Consider the following 22,163-nt stretch of genomic DNA (forward strand, 5'->3'; position numbering starts at 1 on the left):
GGAGTAGGGTCTTCTTGGGGACGCCACATCTAAAACTTCCTCCTTTGGGACATGAAGGGCGTCACAGAGTGGGAACTACTACTCCACCAAACACCAACTCTGGCCATATCACTATATTGCAATTTACTGCCATTAGTGAGATGGGTTGGAAGTGAAGGCGCTGTCTATCGATGGTCGCCTCGAGTTCGTTAGGGAAAATATCTTATCTATATCCTCCTCCGATTCGAACCCGGCACCCAGACAACAACCTTCACGATGGTAGACGAGCATCTTACCACCATGCCACTCGGGCACACAGAGTGGGAACTGGGGGGCTTCGAAAGTTAGAAGGAAGTGGGAAAATTCAGGTCCCTCAACGGTCTTACTCGCTGTGGATATGTTGATACCGTTCTCGACCAGAAAGGGAAGTCAAGTAAAGCTGAATAACTTGCCGAGAACGGTACCAGTTTACACAAAAAATGCTACGTGTAAAGATATCGGGTCAAACTGTACCATCAGACTAATTTGTTCTCCGATAATCTCTCATCTCATCCTCAGTGATGTCTCTTACCCTTAGTTGGCAAGGTTGGATCTCCACTGAGTCATACCCTGAATGAACCTGAGGAAACGACACAGTAACTGATGCACCATAATCTTAGACCTCAGAGAACAAAAATGGCTTCATCCCAGGACGATGGACATGACATCTGGATTCGGCTTCATTTCGGCTAGACCTGGCACCACCATCATGCTCTTCAGTGATCCCCTCACAGTTCCTCCGGACGATGGTCATTGGCACAACTCCGTGTATAGCGACGGATCTCCCTGATAGAAGAATAATTTTCTGATGTAACGAGTCTCCTTCATGTAGCTTGGAACTTTAATTACTGAAAAACCACCAGTTCATCCGGCCGGTCGAGTATGTAATTCAGTTATGAAGAGCTCTCTTAAGGTAAATTAATCACAGTAATTAGCGATATGTAACCAAATGTATTAGTTGCATCAGAATATAACGTTTCTCACAAACTAGCTTTCGTTCTTTCGACTCTTCTTGAATGTGTTTTTTGAGTGTTTTTAATTGAGTTGATTAAAGTGTATTTTGTCCTATACGATCACGAATTCCCCTAAGGGAGAGGCCTAACACACCACAACATATGTTTCCTGCAACCAAATTAGACATTATAAAATTTCTATTAAAATTTGTACAATATTTTATGGACTTCTTTTTTCTGAATTAAATTTTTAATGTGCGTGCGAGCAGTACATTACAAACATATATAAAGTACTGGCCTGTACTTAGAGGTCAGAATATGTGAAAAAGAGTTGGATTTTTGAAATCAAAAGTGTGTTTTTTAATGGTTTAATGATATGAGAGGGATAGGAAATGAGCATCTGTAGAACTCCGGCCTATCCGGCTTTTTTTATTATCCGTCCTGCCCTTCCACCACACTAGGCCGGATAGTCCAGACTATACTGTATCTACAACTTTTTTATGAGTGACCCAATGTAACTCCGCCGGATTTTTTGAAATTTTTGTGCATATTTAAATGAATAGAATCAATGATATTTTTTTTTTCAAAACTGTGTGAAGATGTCACCTTGGGATTCTTTCCTTTTAAACGTATGTAGCGCCCATTCTGATGGAGGTATTTTGATGAAACTTGGTGTATAGGATATGCATGGACCATATGGGGGAAAGAAAGATTCAATGACAAAAATAGTTCAATTTTTCACTACCAGGGGAAAAGTTGTGGTTTTTTTTTTAATCGAAGTTATTTTTCCCCCGGTTCAAATAACGTAAGAGAGAGAGAGACCTATATATCAATCTTCAATGAAATACGTCCATCACAACGGGCGCTACATAGGTCGGAGTAGAGTCAGTATAATTCAACTGGCACTACTCATATGTAGGAAATGACGGAGAATGACATTTTGTCGGTCAAATATCAGATCACACGTCAAAAATGACAATGTAAAATTTCAAGCGTTTATCCCCTTTGACATCAAGTGAGTATCGAGCTTCGCAGAAAACAATCATGTCGGATTAATCAAGAAGTTCCAAGAAACTATACATAGCGAAAAATAAGGATATGCAAATATGAGGAAATATAAGAATTGCATAAGGATATGCAAATATGCTAAGTGACGCGAATGAAGAAGGAGTGATCGTATAGTTTTTTGTATTTTTTTCATTTGCATTGTAATTATAATCGAGAAAAAGAATTCTGAAAAGTTATTGCGAATTTTTCGAATACGTTTTCAAGGTATTATTTCTCACGTAGTCATCATCTCTGAAGAAAAAAAATTGCAAAAATTCTGGCAGTTTTTTTTAATTGCCATTTTTTACCAGCCTTATAGTTTCTTCTACCTCTGCATGAATGGTAAAGATATTTAGCTGGGAAAACACAAGGAGTGACATTTGTCGAATAGACATTTACGAAATTATTAATCATCAAAAACAGAGTATAGGAACAGCGGGTAAATAGCAAGAAAGTAGCCCGATTCCGTTAATGAATCTCGCTTCCAAACGGAACCATCTTGCGTGCGAGACCGTCCTTGTTTCGCTCTCTTCTGTTCCCATTCCTGAGGTATTTTACGCTGCGGCAGCAGAAAATGCCGGGAGAAGCCACTTACCTCTATTTTTATCCTTCACCGACTCCAACTAATCACAACTTGTTTCTATTTTATTTACTTTTTTTTTTCCTCTGCTTCTTTCATTGTCTTCTCTCTGGAAGCAGGACGCATTGTCAAGAGGAGCCTAAGGTGTCCAAAATGGCTCCCGTATCAAGAAATGGTGGTGAACCTTTACTCGTTCAAGTGGAATTCGAAGTTTTTGGCACTGTTCAAGGTAGGTCTCGATACATCGAATCTGTGATGGGGAAACGATTGAAAATAATCAGACGTTCAAATCGAACAAGTAATTTAAGGAGCCTTTTAACTTTTAGCATGGTAAAAAACTTTCTTATGTAGAAATATTATTCGTCCATTGATTTTTATTTCAAATTTCTACCACATATATTTGATTGTGTATGCTATCCTATGCCAGTACAAAAAATCTAAATTTCATAGATACCAGTACTTAATTTTTTACAAATTAAAAGAAAAAATTCATTAAAAATAGCTTCTGCACATGATAAAATAACATGGCATCAATGACATTGAATAAAAAATTATTCAAAATAAACGAAAGTATTTAGTTCATAAAATAATGAAAAAGATTTAAGATCTGTTCATAAATACTTAGGTTATAAAATAAAATTCAATTTCTTTTATTTTTTTTAAATATTTAAAATTCAATTTTGAATAAGATTGAAACGATAAAATCTCGATATTATTCATAATTTTGTGACTTGAACAGTTTCCTTTACTTCAATTTATTTTTTTTAATCAATTACATTGATCTCATGCATTTTTATCAAGCGTGCAAGCTGTTTTTAATGGGGGTTTTTTTTCGAAAATTTATAAAAATTTCAATATTGGAGATATGTAAAATGTTGTACTGGCATAGGATAGCAGACACAATCAAATATATGTGATAAACATTGGAAATAAATCAATGGATAAATAATATGCTTCATATTATTTCTTTATGAGAAAAAAGTTTTTACCAATGGGAAAAGATGAGACACACCTCAATACTTAAAACTTCAAACATTATTCATGACTACGTATGCATGAAAATCACATTCCATATTTTTTTTTAAATAGCGTGGTTTTCAAAACACGTAGTTTCAGTCAAAATTAAGTTTGAGTAAGAAAATCTAGTAAAATTTCCGAGATATTATTATATATTATTTGAGATATATATTATGCTCTCACAATTAGCTTGTTTTTGTACTTACACCACACATTTTACACTAAAAAGTACCGCATATACTCAAATAATGTTGATATACGTTGTTGCTATGACAGGTTGTTTTCTGTGCAATGAAGTAAAGGTTTTAAGGTACTCTAAATATTCTCTGAAATATGTCGATTTTCTTGAAAAATACGTGAATTTTGAAGGAAAAAATCCAATACTTTACATTTATAAACAACATTAAAATATTAAATTCTAAACATATAGATCAGTTCTTGATTCATCGCACAACTTGAATTATCTGAAACACTGTTAAAAACTTCATTAACCATTGGACTACCACATTATGGAAAATAAAATGAGAAGAAAATGATAATAAATGAAAATATAAATGTAATGATAATAATAAATGTTTGCTTTGTGAATCACAACACATTTGATAATTACCAAATACAAAAGTTATAATATATAATTTATAAATACAAAAAATTAAAAAAAAATAGTTTCCCAAACAATTTGTTAGTGTCCTTAACAAATATTATCTAACCAGATCAGATACTCTTTTTTTAAAGTACCGTCAGAAGTCAAAGGTTGAAATATCTTACCTAATTTTTGAGACATTAACTTTTCCATGCAATAAAGTAACAAGAAACTCGAATCTTCAGAATGAGCTTTTGAAAATTGTTTGCCGCCTTTGTAATTATCGCTCAAGAGGAATTATTAACTCAGCTATATAACTTCGTTTACACTTCTTCCATATGCAAAAATGAAAGTTTTAGATTCTTTTTAATGGAATTTTTTTGAAATACTGTATATATCCAAATAAACTAATAAAACCCATTTTCTATTTCCAAAAAATTTGTCATTTGGAGGTAGTTGGTCACCTTAAGTTTTGAACGTAACATATACATCAGTTTAACATGATCGATCAGGATTCTTAACCACTTTACAATCAATGACGTAATATTGCGTCCAAATGTCAGTGGAATAAACTCAAATAAGTCTACTGTTTTCCTTCCTCTCTCCTCATCACTATGAAACTTTATTGCAACCCTATGAAAAAAAGTAGTTCTTCTCATCTCCGTGATGAGGAGGTGAAAAAAGCTTCGATTCTAAGGTTAAATAGGTTCTACTATATACAAGGCATCCATAATTAAAAGACCCTATTTCTTTAAAGTAGCCTACAGGCGAAACCTGTCATCAGAAAAGTGAAATTTTGTGGAGTACTTCATAAAATGATGGAAATTTGTTTCGGAGGAAAAAATTAGTTGTTTTTTTGACTGCCTTACATGTCGCCACCAGAGGGCGTTTCACTTTGGATACCTGTAGTAAACATGTAAATTTCACATGTTTACTACACGTAATCACTTTGGATTATGTGATGTCACGCAGCAGTTGTTATAAAACCTAGATGCATTCACTGAGATCTTGTTTCTCAATGTGTTATCCTTCGCTGTTCGTCCTGGAAAAGGAAGAAAACCCATTTCTATAGACGCAGTATAGGAGGTTTCGCTTCAAGTGGAAGAGGACAGAGCTTTTCAAATTCTCGTGGCAGCCACATGCCATCTTGCGATTTCACGTGGTATCTGAAAATGATGGCCATCATGTGGAACATGTTTTGTTGCAGTAACAATTGTTAAAATTATAAACGTTTGCCTAAATGTGTCATTTCTTAATTAAACGCCCTCTGTTGGCGACATGTGCAACAAATTCGCCCCCCCCCCGAAACTAATTCCCATCACTTCATGAAGTCCTCCACAAAGAGAGTTCTTGAGATGTATTTGCATTCGTGAATAATAAAATTGTTGTAATCTTTAGAAATTAATATTGAAATTGAACCTTTTCAATGTAAGAATAAGATTAATAACTATTTATACTAATTAACCATTCTAATTAATTTACACAAAAATTGCCACGTTTTTAAGACAAATAAATCACACTGGTCGAATGGTCGACGCGTTTCGGCTCTTCAATGGAGAGCCGTCATCAGGACCTCGTGGTCAGAACTCACACGAATGAAGAGTGATGTTTACGTCTGGTCGTCCGAAGAGTTCGCCTTTGTATTTGCTGCGTCCGAGTGGTCTTTGGATGCGAATTGGGGAGCCATCTGTTGTAAAGTGTTGAAAGTTTTTTCACGACTGAGGTTAATAAAGCCTGTCCAAGCTGACGAAATAGGTGGTGTGTTTCTTCCATCATTAACGAGGAAATTCTGGCATGTTCTGATGAAATATCCCTCGAGAAAATTCAATTCCGAATTGTGTGTCTCGAGGGATATTTCATCAGAACATGCCAGAATTTCCTCGTTAATGATGGAAGAAACACACCACCTATTTCGTCAGCTTGGACAGGCTTTATTAACCTCAGTCGTGAAAAAACTTTCAACACTTTACAACAGATGGCTCCCCAATTCGCATCCAAAGACCACTCGGACGCAGCAAATACAAAGGCGAACTCTTCGGACGACCAGACGTAAACATCACTCTTCATTCGTGTGAGTTCTGACCACGAGGTCCTGATGACGGCTCTCCATTGAAGAGCCGAAACGCGTCGACCATTCGACCAGTGTGATTTATTTGTCTTAAAAACGTGGCAATTTTTGTGTAAATTAAAACCAGGCAAAGTTACTCATTTTTTGTGATAACATTCTAATTAAGTATTATATTTATACGCTTAGACTAGGATCTGAATCAGTGATTCTCAACGTCGGCGTTAACGCCCCCGGTGGGCGATGGAATGTTCCAGGGTGGCGGTAGAAGCTACGGGTATAACATAGGATCCTATGGATTAGATTGCGTTGGAGGACGATGGGAGAAAAATATTTCTGAAGAAGGGGCGATGGGGAAAAAAAAGGCTGGGGAACTATAATCTAACTTCACTTTTTTACATTTTTACCGTTCTAAATTTTTAGTTGTTTCATTTCAGTGAATAAACTATCCAATTTGCGTTTCCTAAACTCAGTTTACATGGATTTTAGTTTTTTTGCCTGCATTGTAATTTATTTTTATGTGGTTCAATTTTATTAAAGAGATTATTTCATATATTTGTGGTGTTTGGTCAGAACATGATATCTCCAAAAAATGGCTTTTTTGATCTATTAGTAAGTCTTGCTAATTATAACTAATTAGAAGTGAGATAAATACACAAATACGTGTGTACTGCTAAACAACATGCTGATGTATGATATTTTCATTTGTATTTGTGTGTATGCTTAATTTTTGATTTTTAAATGGCAATGAAAATGCTTATATCTCAAAAATGTGATTTTGGAGTTATCGTGTTCTGACCAAACCAGATATTTCTTCTTTTTTTTTAACTAGATAAACTTTCTGAACATATTTCATGTCTATAAAACTTGATAAAAATATGTTTTATTTCATTTTATGTAAACATTCTTTTTCATCAACGAAAATGATGTACTTAATTTCAAATGACTCAAAATATATTTTCACGTTTCAGGTGTCAATTTTACGAAGGTGAGTAAAACATATTTTTATCTTCTTACTTGAATTATGTTCGAATCTTAAAAGTATCTTCTGTTCAGAATCTTAATTAAACCTACAAGTGAATATCTGCTTCACTCCCTTTAAAGACCCTTAACTTTTAATGCAATAATGCATTTCAAACTGTGATACGAAAGAACTTTCAAGAATCGTTTCATTAGACTACAACTCTTGCGTGGGTCCCTTATTTTACCCTGAATGCAACGATAGATGACGGTTCAAAGGAATTCATCGAACTTTTAAGGGAATGGAACAGACATGATTAATGATCATTCGCTGGAACCTTTTAATAGTTGCGGAAAGAAAGAATCCTTTTCCGACAACACAAAAAGATTCTCATAAAAAGAATAGAGATAGAAGTGGCATCACACCCTCTTTTTACGAACGAATTTCTACTTATATAAATGACAAGGCGAAAAGTCCAGCAAAGTGGCTGATGTCCAAAAAAAAAAAATCGTACTGAATATGGTGGCATTTCTGGGAGAAAAAAAAACTCAAATACAAAAAGCAAATGAAAATAGCAAAAATATTTCTATAAATCATGAACTTCACAAATAAAATATAGAAGTAAAACTTACCGATTGAGGATGGATAACTTTTCGAATCATCCGGCAATGAGTGCCATACTTCTTTAGACGTGTCGATTGTTCAGCGATTTAGCTTGACAGTGTTATTTATTTCAGACAAATGCAAAAAAAAATGGAAATCTTTCTTCTTTGTTTGTTGTTGTGCATTACATTAATAAAAAACAGGACGAACTCAATTCGAGCTTCATGCAGAGGATTTTTTTTTTGTCGTCACAAATATAAACAACAAAAGACAAATATAAAGTTTTTTCTGTTGCCCGAAACTGACTGAGCCGTCACTATCAAGGAATTTACTCTTAAATGCTCAATTTGTTCTTCGAGATAATAACTTTTTCATTGTTAATGACACGCATAGAAAGCCTGAAAAGTAATTAGAAAATCTGTCTTGAATCAAATCAAAAATCGCCCCTAAAATAAACACAAGTTATTGTAGTAATATTACATTCTAAATATATAACTACCTTCTTTGTGATTCAAACTATAGTAAGGAAAAAACTTCAGGTTAAAAACTGCAAACTTCAAGGTTAAAATAATAAATGCAAACAAAACATTTAAACAAATTGTTAAAATGACATCACAGATACGCATGCTCTCTCTCTCTCTATCTATCTATCTATCTCTCTGTAAGAAACATAGTTGTTGTCGTTAATTGGGACACTTACCAGCAAATTCAAGATATAAAATGGAAAGGAAATGGCCTGCTCTCTTCATTCGTTATACATGCTTATGAGAATCTCAAATACTTCAGACATATCCACACCCCCTCACCTTCCGTGAGCTTCAAAAGCCTCTGACTGACTATTCAATAATATAGGATATTCAATGGATAAATATTCGAAAATTCACTTCTCTCCTCAAATGTCGAATCATCGCATGCTACCACAGGGTCTTTGCTGTACCTCTTCAACCAAATAAATATCCTTCAGCAGATATAGTCTCCGTAACTGCATTGCATTCTCTTTAAATCGAAACAAATTTCGAAACAGTGGATTTATAACATCGGAAATACGTGAAGAGACCTTTTGAGAATGAAACTTAGCATTCTACTGGTTCTTTCGACTACAGCAGAACAATGCTACGAAAATAATGTTGTACCATGGTTACAATTCATGAATCAGAAGGGTAAGTTCAATCTCAGATCCTTCTAACACTCAGCTCTTAATCTCAACATTTATTGTAGACATTATTAACCTATGGGTCACAAAATAAACTTGCGTTTCAGTGATTCTTAGATTGGTCATAAAAGTCACGAATCTCCCATAATTGCACCTTATTGTAGTCCGTCTCAAAAGTTCAAGATCGTGATGAAAATGACGATGAAATCAAAACCACAAATTCAAGATAATATTCATAAGTATATAATTGAATTGCAATCCAAAGTCATTAAAATAAATTTATTTTACTTAATGCAGCACTGATGGCTAACTAGAATATTACATACTATATTTTTAATTTTGGTGAAAAATCACTGTCTCAAAAGTTTAAGCCCTTTATGCAAATCTTAAAGAAGCCTTGTTATGTCGGCTTAATTGACGTGTTTTTAGAACGGAATAAAGCAGAGGGAAAGTTTTTGATAATAAATCAAAACACCTTATTCATCGCAGTTCACGAGGGAAGAGATGTCTAGGATCGTCAAGTGCAAATCGGAAAGTGAGATTGTTGGGCAAATTTCTAAGGTTCTTAACTGATCAAGTTGTGGTAAACGTCAAGTTCTTGCCAAAGAGAACGTTTTTGATGGAAAACTCGAAATCTGGAAGGCTACATGCAACGTGTATTCTAACAGACAGACTGGCCCAAAGAATGATGTCAACTCAAAACATGCCTTTATGCAAAGTAAAAAATGTGAAAAATAATGTATGGCTAAATATGTCAAACGATATCTTATACGTCATAGACGTATATAGAGTAAATTGCAACTACATTAAACCGAAAAAGAAATAGTACGCTTATCATGTCTAAAACAGCCGTCACAAGAGATGAGAATGGAGTCGGACAAAAAAGTCTATGTTTTATAAAGAAAAATGGCTACAAGAGTAATAATATTCATTGAAGATAAAAAGTGAAATTTAGATGGCCATGATGGCTGGAACACTTACTGGCAAGAGTTTTTTGGAAAAGCCAAAGACTGTCTTCAGCCAATGAAAGGGTGACAAGGAGAGGATTTTATTGGTGGTCAGATCACTCTGTCGATTCTTGAAGGAAGACAAAACCAGAAGAAGAATCAAGAAACACTCGAACAACATTTGCTACCATTTGACGAACTTAGGGATCCGAGTGGGAGTTCAGCAGGAAAATCCTACCTTTCCTACTTCAACATGCACAAAACATTAGCCTTCACCATAAATTATCTTAGGTTTGAACTGACCAACATGGAAAAATGGTCTAAACCTGATAAAGAATCTTGCGGATTAAAATGCAAGCCTCTAGAAGGAGGATTCGATATTGATATCGAGGATGCTTGCATTTCCTGAAGCCAGGAATACTTTAAAATATGATTCTGTCAATACGAACACGCGTTTTTAAAGTAATAAGGGGCAGATAAACATCATCAGGGCCGCAATTAGGGGGGAGCAGGCGGGTATCGTGCCCCGGATACTGGACCAGAGGCGGCGAAATTTTATTCTCAAACCTCTCCTTCAACATTACAAGGAGGTATCAAAATGCGCACTTGACCTGGGTGACCAAGCATCTAGTTGCGGTCCTGAACATGATTGTCACTTAAGGATTGCGTGTATTGCACCAGGAATGTTTTTGTATTGTGCTTAAACTTTTGAGACAGATTCAAATGTCCAATTTTATATTTAATACAAAAAAAATCATGCTTGAATTAACTTATGACTTTTCATGTGAATTATAGACATGACATTAAGGTGCCTAGTTAGCAAAAATATCAAAAGTTTATTTGCTTTTAACTTCTCTTCGCATTTGTCATATATCTTTTGAGCTTATACTTTTGAGACGAACTACCTTATATTACACAACTGGTTTCATTAATTTCAGAAAGCATTTTGATAATAAGGAATATTTTACAATCGTTTTTAAATTCAAAATAGACGTCATGATCGGGAAACTATTGGACCAGGAAAACTTCCCTGTGGAGAATCCATCCACCCACCCAAAAAGAAAATTTTCCGTTCACCATGACACTCCCTGTGACATATCACTTATCACGAAACTAACTTCAACAAGTGTCCTCTTATCCGAATCTCACGCAAACTTTTTAGAAATTTACTACGTCGGGCCCTGTCAAATCCTCTCAAGAAAGTCTAGATACACAACAACTCTTCTGTCCCTAAAGTGTCCACTCGTCAGAACTTCAAGAAACTTCAAACATCTAAGAATAATTCACCATCAAGATTATGATGATTTAGTAGCGTAAAACCAAATGCTTATCTGAACTGAGATACGGTTTTTTCTAAACATTATTTGATAAAAATATATTTGCTTGTCAGAGAACTGAAACGAAATTTGGAATTTTTCCAGTACTGTAAAGATATGAGCGAAAGCTTCGGGCTCAAAGGATGGACGAGGCTATCTAAGAGAGGAACAGTCATAGGAGTCATTCAAGGAGAAAAAGATAAAATCGATGAGATGTAAGTACGATCCATACATGGATCATTAACTGTTACATAGATCCATTTTTAAAAACAAACATCAAGTATCGGAAACTTCTGGTTTTGTAAAACTCATCGCTGCCATGGCGTTCTCGCGTGAACAAACTTTTCAATACTTTTTAAAAATAAAAAAATCACCAAGGTTATTTCCATAAGGATGTTGAAGTGTGTGATTGGTTGCCTAGGATAAATGATAAAATTCAACTCGATTTTCCAAACTAATGAACAAACTGCATTTTTAAGATATCTTCCTTTTTTTTTCTGAAATCCCGAGTAGATTCGTGGTGATTTCTAATCACAAAGATGCCAAATTAAAACAACATATGGTGAGAATAGCGAGAAGGTTTCGAAATTTTAAAACTGATAACTAAAATGATTCTTTGGATTAGTAGTCAAAACGTCTTGAATTTTTTTCGTATTTAAGAAACGGGAATCGCATTCTAATTCATTATTAGGAATTGATGAATGTGTTACGGTAAATGTGACTAATCGGTTGTTATACATAATAACCGGTTATTATGGACACTTACCAAGACGATTGGTAAGTTTGATAAATTTATCACTTTTACTGGCGATTATGCATAATACCTAAGCTTCGTTGTTAAATCTGATAAATAATAAAAAAAAATTATCACTTTTACTGGAGGTTATGCATAATAACCAAGTGTGGTTGGTAAGTTTGATAAACACGAAATTTATCGCCTTTATCTGTGGTTATGCATAATACCCTAGTGCGATTGGTGAATTTCATAAATATGAAAAAAATTACAAATGAGTCTATTATGTGTGGTGAATATAGTTGGGCTCCGATATAATGATATGAAATTTTACAATCGTATCCCGATACAATGATAACTAATTTTACTGTCTTACCCCGATATAATGATAACTAATTTTACTGTCTTACCCCGATATAATGATAACTAATTTTACTGTCTTACCCCGATATAATGATGCAATACGTGTATGAATTATCATGTAAGGAAAAAATCATATATATATATATATATATATAGTATGATTATCATGCTCACAAACGACGCAACGCTTGGCTATTACGCATAATCGCCGGTAAAAGTGATAATTTTTTTAGTACTTATACTATGTTTAGTAATTATTATCAATGGCAACGACGCTTGGGTGCTATGCATAATAACCCGATATTACGTATAATAACAACATTTATCACATTTACCGTAGCATATGTATAAAATATATACAAGAGTTTCTACGTGTAATCATTTAAATAATCATTTTTTGATGTTTAATTACTTTTATATACGTTTTGAAACGTCAGATATTTCTCTAATAAGAGGTATGATACGACTTTTTTTTTCGAAATTCTCTTTCAAATATTTTTTATCAACATTTGAAAATAAAGCTAGGAATCAAATTTCTCATAAGCTAGATCCAATCATATCATAAGAAAATCTCAGAATATTTCAAAAAGAAATATGTCACAAATAATTAGTCGGAAGAAAAATATAGTGTAATCGGCTTATCGTATACGTATATTGGAAAACAAATTATTTTTCCCGCTAAATTTTAAAATTTCACTACGTTTTGATCGAAATATTCTTTTGTATTATTTTTATTATAATTTTTTTCTATATATATTTATATTCAAGCTTCTTTTCCAGAAGCAAAAATTTGTTTTGAGAGTGAAAAGTAATCAAGAAAAATCAGTGATTTTTTTTTTTTTTTTACTCTCGCTCTAATTGCATTTTCTTTTTAATTTTTGATTCAATAACCAGAGTGATTTATTTGTAATGATTTTTTTTTTCGATAACTTCTTAAACTCAAGAAATATTGATATTCAAAGTAATAACAGTCCAAGCATGTAAATTTACCAATAAAAGAAATTTAAAAAAATGTAATCGAGGGAAAAAGTACCTCGCTGTCATTCCTGAGGCCAGAAAAAAAAAATTCATGTTCCTAAGTACAATATTCGGTAAGATATTTGAATTCAAAAATTGGTGAAGACTTTGAAAAGATAAGCCTAAACTAACGGAAATCGCTTCTTTAAATCATTTATGTTGTTCTTTCCCAACTTTTCTTCGATTTTTGAATCCAACCAGCGCAGACAATATTGCACTTGGAAGCATATACAGGATAATTCAAAACTCAACATACAAACTTTTGAGGGAGGCAGAAAACAAAAACAAAACAGAACGACATAGGAATGTATGATCGGAAACCCCAACCCGATCAGCTGGAATATAAACGAAGATGCAGAAATAACAAGCCAATAATGGGTGGAAAAACTCTTTATTTTCAGCGATACTTTACACGAGAACAGTACTTGTACACGTTAAGTTTCACAGGTGTTCAAAGTTGTTTTTTTTTTCTTTTCTTTTTTGCCTCAGGAGAGAAAAGGCAACAACTTTCTAATTGCAAATTAAAGAACAGGGGAACCGTATAAAAATTTATATTCTTTATTTTACGATACACTGTATTTTGACTCTTGAAACTGGTACAGAGTGATTCCTATATACATTTTGAGCACTTTTATAATTGGAAATATACCTCGAAGACGAACGGTTGATCAGATAAAGGTTGCATTATGAGTTACAGGATACTCTGTATATCTTCTAATATATATTTGCTATTCCATATATCCACAACCCTGTTAGAAAAACGAAATTAGTAACAGTAATGAATTAGACTAAAATTTCCATTTATATTTTTCTAGGGTAATGTGGCTGAAATTGCAGGGAAGCCCAGGAAGCCGGATAGAACACTGCGAGCTTAGCAAGTGGCAAATCATCGATAAACCAGATTATAGGAATTTCACCGTGCGTTTTTGAAGAAAAAACATTTACAGAAAGTATTATATGTATTACATTTGTAAAGATAGGTGATTCGTGAATATAAAATATATTATTTGAAAAAAAATAATGCTTTCGTTTTTGATCTGAAGTATTATTTTCCGATGTATGAAAATATTGTAATGTAAAAAGTTTAGTTAAAAGAGGAATTTTGATAATATCGTACTTTCTCTTTTTATCTCACTTAATTTGTTTTCTATCTTCAACTCCAGGTCATGTGACACTATTACTATCACTTTTGGTAAGTCAATGTCGGCAAAGCAGTTATACGTCATAATGAATTGCAATAATGACTTAAATTGAAATCATTCATATAAAAGTAAAGAAAATTAATTTCTGCATTTTGCTATTTCACAATTATATGAGACTTTGGAAATAAACTCTTTAATTGCTTGGCAATTCCCAATTACATTGAAGGGATGTGTGGGCCGCAATCAGGAGGTAGCAGTAGGGTAGGTGCTCCGGGGACTACTACTAAACCAGGCATGCACTTTGTCCATATTCCTCTGCGGAACCTCTAACGAATTGGTACATGTTGGAATGTACGTGTTGTGTCGTGAACCTAACGTGAAATTTGTTTCTGTTTAATAAGTGTTATAGTGATGCCATCTCTGCCATCTATTTCTCGAACTAAGAGTGGAGTGAAATGATTGAATATTTGTACCGTTGTAGACCTGTTGCTTTCTGTGTGAAGACTTTTCAAAAGGGAGATTGGCTCTCATTTGCGCCTCAAAGTTAGGTATAAAAACCAACTTCCGCTGACCATCATTGTGGTGCTAGCGGGGTTCGAGCCTGGGTCCTCACAATGCGACTCCATCACTATGGCCATTTTACCACCACAGCGGCAAAAGTTAATTTCAACCTTCCAGAGCCGGGATTAGAAGGGTGGCCAAATTCACCAGTTTTGCTCCTTCTACATTACACGGGAGGTGCCAATATGCGTGATCAGTGGCGTCGGAGACAGGGGTGCAGTGGGTGCTCTTGAGACAGAGCCTCGGTTTCTCCAGTTCTCCAATGGGTGCTCGAGCACCCACGGAAGTTTGCAGAACTGGTCCGAGCACCCACAGAATTGATTCGAAAATCGAAATTTCCTACATGAATCTCAAGACAGGCACCCACAGATTCGAAACACTTCCGACGCCCCTGTGCGTGAGTACTTCGGGTGACAAAGTATCTAGTTGCGCGGCTCTGATGACGAGCACTTCACTTATTATTAAATATATCTAAATAATATAGACTTCATTGGTCGAAAATGGCATCTGGAAACCCCTACTGAGACACTTACATACACCCATCCTGTATGCTGCTTGGATATAACAAATACCTCATCAACAAGCAGTGAGTATTCAACCTTAAATGTAACGTGCATTTTCTTTCATTTTTAACCGACGGTATAATATGTAAAGCATTCAGAGACCTGTTTTAATAATTAAGTAGCATAATAATGACCCCGCATAACAAGGGGAAAAAAGAATTACATAATCTCGTTATCTCAAGAGGAAATAAAAGTAAAAAAAATGATAATTAGAGAAAGAAATAATATCTCTCCTTCAATCGCGGCGCATGCGCTGACACAGCTAACGATAAAAAATAACAAGGACCCAAACAATAGGATTGTCTCTTTTTTTTGTTATTTTATGAGCTGATTATATAATTATTGTGCTTTTTTTGTTCGTCAATGAACTCAACCCGTCATGAGATTTCGATATTCGATTATCTATTTCCGATTCCGTTATCACCAACACAACTGTATCAGTACCCAAACATAGTTTGATAGATTTTTTTACTGATGAGTGACTATGCGTTAGGCAAATTGTAGTTAAGTTTGTTTTTAGGGAACCATGTTAATTTAATAGTGGGTTGTCTTTTTTTTATGGGTGTATCTCCTCTGATTACAGTGACAAAACAGACTTTAACACATGTGTTCTCGTTGCATATGACATCGGAAAATAAAGATGCCGGGTAAGTTTGAGTTCAAAATCGTAGGAAAATCGATAGAGTGGGGAGGAGATCCTCAGAAAATGAAATCTGGATTCCCGCGTAAGATGTATTTAGCAGCTTTAGCATGTCTGTTGTTTGCGGTGTCCATGGGCATGGGTGGAGCTTTCTCTGCTACTGCCACCGATGACATGCTGAGGCGTGAGAGCAGAGTTATCCCTACAGAAGATGATATTACCTGGATCGGGAGTTTGTTCGCTCTTGGCGCCCTTGTCGGTGGAGCTTTTGCTGGTAAGAATTGGATTTTCTTTCATATGTATTCACACTCTCGAGAATTTGAGTAAAATATGACAAAAGTTATAAATTTACACATGCTGGATTGAATGCTTGATGTTATATGCTATGTGATACTAAATCAATGTGATGTTTGATGCTTTTTTGAAATATGTATTATGATTCTCTTGGTCGATAAAAAAAAGTAATTCTTTTAAATATGAATATAGGAGTAGCTGGATATTAACTGATTGTCAAACCGGCCTGGGCCAAGGGCATCTACTGAAGCAGAGGCTACAAAATTAGTGAAGGCTGCCAATAACTCAGAATTTCATTTAATCTGAAGTTTCATTGACTCTGAAACTTCTCTTCGTTCATTATTTTTAAAATTATTTTTCTCTCTCATTAATTCTCAAATTATTTTTCACATTGATTCTCAAATTATTACTTTTCTCATTAATTCTAAACTTATTTCTCTCATCATTTCTAAATGGTTACTTTCATTAATTCTGAATTTTCGTGTTTTTGTTTTTGGTGAGCATGAATTTTGAACAGTATTTTTCCAGCATCTCTCAACATTCTATAATTACGAAGGTTTTTAACAACTGGCTGTTGTAAAGATATATTTTGGAAAGAGAGAAAAATTCAACTGTCCCTGCGGGGAATCGAACCCACGTCCTTTCCCCGCAGGGGCAGTTGAATTTTCTCTCTTTCCAAAATATATCTTCGCAACAGCCAGTTGTTAAAAACCTTCTTATGGTAGCGGAGAGTGACGTCATCCTTGCATTCTATAATTATTTATGCCTTTTTGGATGCTAATATCTACCCCGAACCCCCAAAAAAATTCATTTCTTAGTAGTGTAGAGTCATTTCTTATTGAAATGTAACCAGCTGCATGAAAAAAGCTTTTCTTAATAGAAAGTAACCCTGGTCAAAAGAGACTTGAGTATTGACAAAGTATGAAATTAAGAAATTTCACCTAGTAGTTCAATACGAACATTTATAGCACCGATAGTACTACTGTATTTTAACGTGCGCTAGAATCCCCTAGATATTTTGGGCGTAAAATTTGGGAAAAAAATTATATCTATAATACTATTCATGTATAAGAACCCCTCTTATTTTTGGGACCCGATTTTTGGCACAAAGGAGTTCTTTATACACGTTAAAATACAACATTTCATTCAGTAAAATATGCAGAATTGAAGTTTCAGAGCAAAAAAAAGTTTTAATGTACTTTGACATTACAATTCTGCTAATGGCAGGTGCCAAAATAGACCTCTACTACTCAACCGCACATACGATGTTTAAAAATTTCACTAGGGAATTTCCAAGTAATTAGTGCGTACCAAAAAATGTTGTGTAAAAATATATACACTGGTGAAATAAATTAAGAGAATTTGCATATTTTATCGAATTTCATGAAAAGAACTGAACTGAATGTACAACCACTGCTTCTAGACAAAAATGCAAATCTTGTACATCAAATACGTAAGCGTACACGTGTGTGTAGGCGGAGCCAGTAGAGAAACAGGCTTTATAAGCGCGTTTAAGTTAAGACGCATTTCGTTCGCTGGCACACCTCGGCGAATTTCTTGGTGTTATTTTGCAGCAATCGGTTAATTTCAAATTGTAACAGTAGAAATGAGTAACCACCAACGTTTAGATGATGGAATGAGGTGGCGAATTGTGGAGAGGCTAGAAGCAGGCCAATCTCAAGTCCAGATTTGTAGAGAGTTAAATTTAACGCCCAGCGTGTGTAACTTATGGAAACAGTTCCAGGATACCGGATCCATCGAGAGAAAGCCTGGGCAAGGTCGTTCAAGAGCCACGACGGCCAGAGAAGATCGCCATTTGTCGATTATAGCGAGGCGTAACAGGAGTGCTACAGCTTCTCAGCTCTCTCGTGACTTGTATGCAGCCACAGGAACCCGTGTATCAAGGGTGACTGTTTCCAAAAGACTTCGTGAGAGAGGGTTGCTTGCAAGAAGACCTGCTGTTTGCGTCCCGCTCACTTCTACGGACAGGAGAATCCGTTTATCATGGTGCAGAGAGCATAGAGATTGGAGTATGGATAAATGGGCGACCGTTCTCTTCACTGATGAGTCCCGGTTCAGCCTAAGCACCGATTCTCGCCGTACGTTCATATGGAGAGAACCAGGGACCCGCTACCTACCCTCCAATGTCCGTGAAATCGACCATTATGGCGGAGGAGGTTTAATGGTCTGGGCAGGCATCATGTTGGATGGCCGCACACCTCTCCATGTCTTTGAAAGAGGCACTGTGACTGGTGTAAGGTATAGGGATGAGATCTTGGAGCCCTATGTTCGTCTTTTCAGGGGTGCAGTTGGCCCTGAGTTCATTTTAATGGACGATAACGTGAGGCCACATAAAGCTCTTCTGCTTGACGATTTTCTAGAGAGTGAGGATATTCGCCGGATGGATTGGCCAGCCAGATCTCCAGACCTTAACCCTATAGATCATGTCTGGGACGCTCTGAGGAGGGCAATTGCAACTCGCACTCGCAACCCCCCCCCCCCCCCCGGGAACCCTCCAGGGAATGAAAACAGCGTTGCTGTTTTCATTCGAGTGGGCCACAACGAGTGGGCCCAATTGCCACAGGAAATGATAAACTGCCTTATTTCAAGTATGAAATCACGCTGCGAGACCTGTATATCTGTAAGAGGGGACCATACCCCCCCTATTAACCCATCTATTAACCCATTTTTTTGTTTATTCTGCAACCGCTGTTTCATACTTTCTGACTCCGACGAGTGTTACGCACGATCATGGGTGTGTATTACAATTATTGAATGGTTATTTGTTTTGTATTGTATCAATGTATGTACATATCAAATTTCATTAAAATCGGTACAGTAGCTCTAGAGATAATCGACCAAGTCTACAAATTCTCTTAATTTCTTACACCAGTGTATATGTGTGATCTTAACATTTTTATGATACCTGAATTATGAAATTTTCGTGTTTGAGTAGGTCCGTCATTTGTCTTCTGTATTAGAAGTGAAAGTGTCAGAGAGAGAGAGAGAGAGAGAGAGGTTCCCCTGAATTTTCGTATTTATGTTGTAGGCCTGCCTGCTCTTTAAATGGAGAGCAGGAAGATCTCTACTCTCCAAGAAGGCTCTCTACCTGCTTTATGACAAGGTTTCTTCAGAAACACTGCACCAAAATTACTTCAGAAAAATTACCCCCCATGAACACACAACTGCTCCATAGGGGGTAATTTTTTTCAGAATTATCATCACAAAATGCAAGTTTAGTCAAATACTTCTTTAAAAAAACAACAATTTTAGATGTTTCTTGGAACTAAGGTCTCTCCAATATATGAGGAAATACTGTAAGAAAACAGAAGAGTTTTTTATTTGAAAATCTGAAAATCCATGCCATCCATTCAGTGGAGAATGGTGATTGTAGCAGGTCAAACTGCCCAACGAGGTGGCTGAAAATAACAAAATATGTCCATAAAATTTATAGATGTCAAATTGTTGAAAATTCAGCAATCCAAAAAAAAATATGTTTTATTTTTTTTCAGTATATTCTGAAAAACAGAATAAGATTAGAATGAACGAATAGAATAATAGAAATGCCGTGAGAGTGAAAGCCACTATGCGGTCGTGTGGACATCGTCATGGACCCGTGTTGCGAGGACCCGAAATAGACCATGACCTCCCTTCTTTGTCCCCATAAGGAATATAAGCTGGTGACCCAGAAAGTTTGGGCCATGCGATTGTGTGCCATGTGCTTGGGCGTCGTGAGGACCCAAGTTTTGAACCCCACTGACGGCATAGGGATGTACGGCTGAAGTTGGTTTTCCGTGGTTTTCAAACTTTGAGGCAGCAAATGTGAGGCACGAATGCGAGCCAATCTCCATTTAAAAAGTCTTCCTACAGACAGCAATCAGGCCCACAATGTTTAAAAAAAATTCACGCATGACACAAGGAAAAACAGCCAGCCAATTTTCTGCTTCCCAATTCGGAAGTCAGATGGCAGCTGTTGACAAGCAATGCATAACAAGCATTTCACAGAAACAAAGTTTACGTTTGGTGCACAACACATACACGCGCATTCCGACATGTCCCCATTCGTTTGAAGTTTCGAAGATTAATTGGGTAGGGTAGAAACCTATGGACGAGGTGCATGCGGGGTTTAATAGTAGTAAATAGTACGAGTGAAATTATGAGGTCATATCTAGTTTTTCCATTCGTAATTTCATTTCATAGCTCACGATTATTTTTCTCATTGGCAGGATACATGTCGGAAAATTGTGGTAGAAAAGGATCGTTATTGGTTCTCGCCTTGCCTTCGCTGGCCGGTTGGTTGCTCATAGCCTACGCAACTGATGTGTGGTTCATGTATGTCGGCCGATTCATAACAGGGTTCTGCGTCGGAGTTCAGTGTCCTGTCATCCCAGCTTATCTGGTTGAAATCTCGACACCTGAAGTGCGTGGTATGTTGGGAAGTTTCTTCCAACTGTTCACCTGCGTCGGCGTGCTGCTCTGCAACACGTTGGCAGTATTCATGACTTGGGATTGGCTAGCCATTTCCCCATCAGTTGTGGTGTTCATCGGTGTGCTGATGTTTGTCTTCATGCCGGAATCACCTCGGTGGCTAATAGCCAAGGGCCGCTACAAGGAAGCTTTGGACAGCGTAAAGTTTCTGCAAGGACCCGATTTTGATTCGGAAGCCGAGTGCAATGCCATTCACAAAGATCTGTCTCAGCAACCGGAATGGAAGTTAACGTGGCAGGAAGTTATGAAACCTGTAGTGAATAGGCCAGCGATGCTTGGTATAGGACTTTTAGTTTTCCAACAGCTTTGTGGTGTCAACGCGATATTATTTTATACTGTGGAAGTATTTAAAACCTCGTCCACTCCCATATCAGCATACCAATCGACTATCCTCGTCGATGCTGTCATGGTAGTAATGACTGCCGTAGGCAGCCTTTTGCTAGACAAAACTGGGAGAAAAATACTCTTAATTATTTCCGGCTTAGGGATGGCGATAACATTGACTATTCTCGCAAGTTTCGAGTACGCTGGGACAATGAAACCATCTATCAAAAGTGAGCATTCGTGGGTGCCACTGACATCTATTCTCTTATATATCGCAGTATTTTCTCTAGGTTACGGTCCCATTCCTTGGCTCATGTTAGCCGAAATGTCACCGAACAGAGCTCGAGGATTTATCGGGGCCGTGGTTTCTGCATTTTGCTGGGGCTTCGTTTTCATCGTGACGAAATCTTTCGACTTTTTAAGATCAAATATAAAAGGCTACGGGACTTACTACTTGTACGGTATTTTTTCCGCCATGTCTTGTGTATTTGCTGTGTATTGCTTGCCAGAGACAAAAGGTAAGAGGGTCGAGGATATGCAAACCTTATTCTCTAAGACTGATCGAAGTGATGAAAATAAAAATATTCAAGACTTAAATTGAAAAAAAAAAGGTATGAGAAAAAAAGGTTATGAATAAACATATTTATTTTATTTGTGCTTCTCTGTGTTGCGTTTTTAACGTCACTATCTGAAAATAACAAATTCTTAATGTCATTAAATGACTTGCTCAGAAATTCTAATCCTATCATTATGTCATACTCTCCCAGGCGTGGAAGCAGAGGCGGGCCTTTTAGG

The 22,163-nt window shown here is 36.1% G+C and overlaps 2 protein-coding genes across 2 annotated transcripts; both read left to right on the forward strand.

Annotated features, from left to right (window-relative positions):
• The first annotated feature begins 2,670 nt into the window (after positions 1-2,670).
• Positions 2,671-14,472, forward strand: LOC149077242 (acylphosphatase-2-like). Its single transcript, XM_089242769.1, has 4 exons — positions 2,671-2,827; positions 7,235-7,251; positions 11,349-11,458; positions 14,172-14,472. The coding sequence occupies exons 1-4, from the start codon at positions 2,752-2,754 to the stop codon at positions 14,284-14,286; spliced, it is 318 nt and encodes a 105-aa protein (XP_089098895.1). The 5' UTR covers positions 2,671-2,751; the 3' UTR covers positions 14,287-14,472.
• A 1,620-nt stretch (positions 14,473-16,092) lies between these two features.
• On the forward strand, positions 16,093-22,017 carry LOC149077243 (facilitated trehalose transporter Tret1-like). Its single transcript, XM_089244979.1, has 2 exons — positions 16,093-16,536; positions 20,783-22,017. The coding sequence occupies exons 1-2, from the start codon at positions 16,263-16,265 to the stop codon at positions 21,967-21,969; spliced, it is 1,461 nt and encodes a 486-aa protein (XP_089101105.1). The 5' UTR covers positions 16,093-16,262; the 3' UTR covers positions 21,970-22,017.
• Positions 22,018-22,163: the final 146 nt, after the last annotated feature.

Source organism: Pholcus phalangioides, unplaced genomic scaffold, assembly GCF_987345545.1.
Source record: "Pholcus phalangioides strain wild (caught in Gottingen) unplaced genomic scaffold, Ppha-v1.0 ptg000015l_1, whole genome shotgun sequence".
In the NCBI taxonomy this organism is placed as follows: Eukaryota; Metazoa; Arthropoda; class Arachnida; order Araneae; family Pholcidae; genus Pholcus; species Pholcus phalangioides.

Coding starts and splice junctions, on each gene's coding strand:
- LOC149077242 (XM_089242769.1), top strand. CDS start 2,752: ATGGCTCCCGTATCAAGAAATGGTGGTGAACCTTTACTCGTTCAAGTG. Junction 11,459..14,171: donor AAAGATAAAATCGATGAGAT/GTAAGTACGATC, acceptor ATATTTTTCTAG/GGTAATGTGGCTGAAATTGC.
- LOC149077243 (XM_089244979.1), top strand. CDS start 16,263: ATGCCGGGTAAGTTTGAGTTCAAAATCGTAGGAAAATCGATAGAGTGG. Junction 16,537..20,782: donor TGTCGGTGGAGCTTTTGCTG/GTAAGAATTGGA, acceptor TCTCATTGGCAG/GATACATGTCGGAAAATTGT.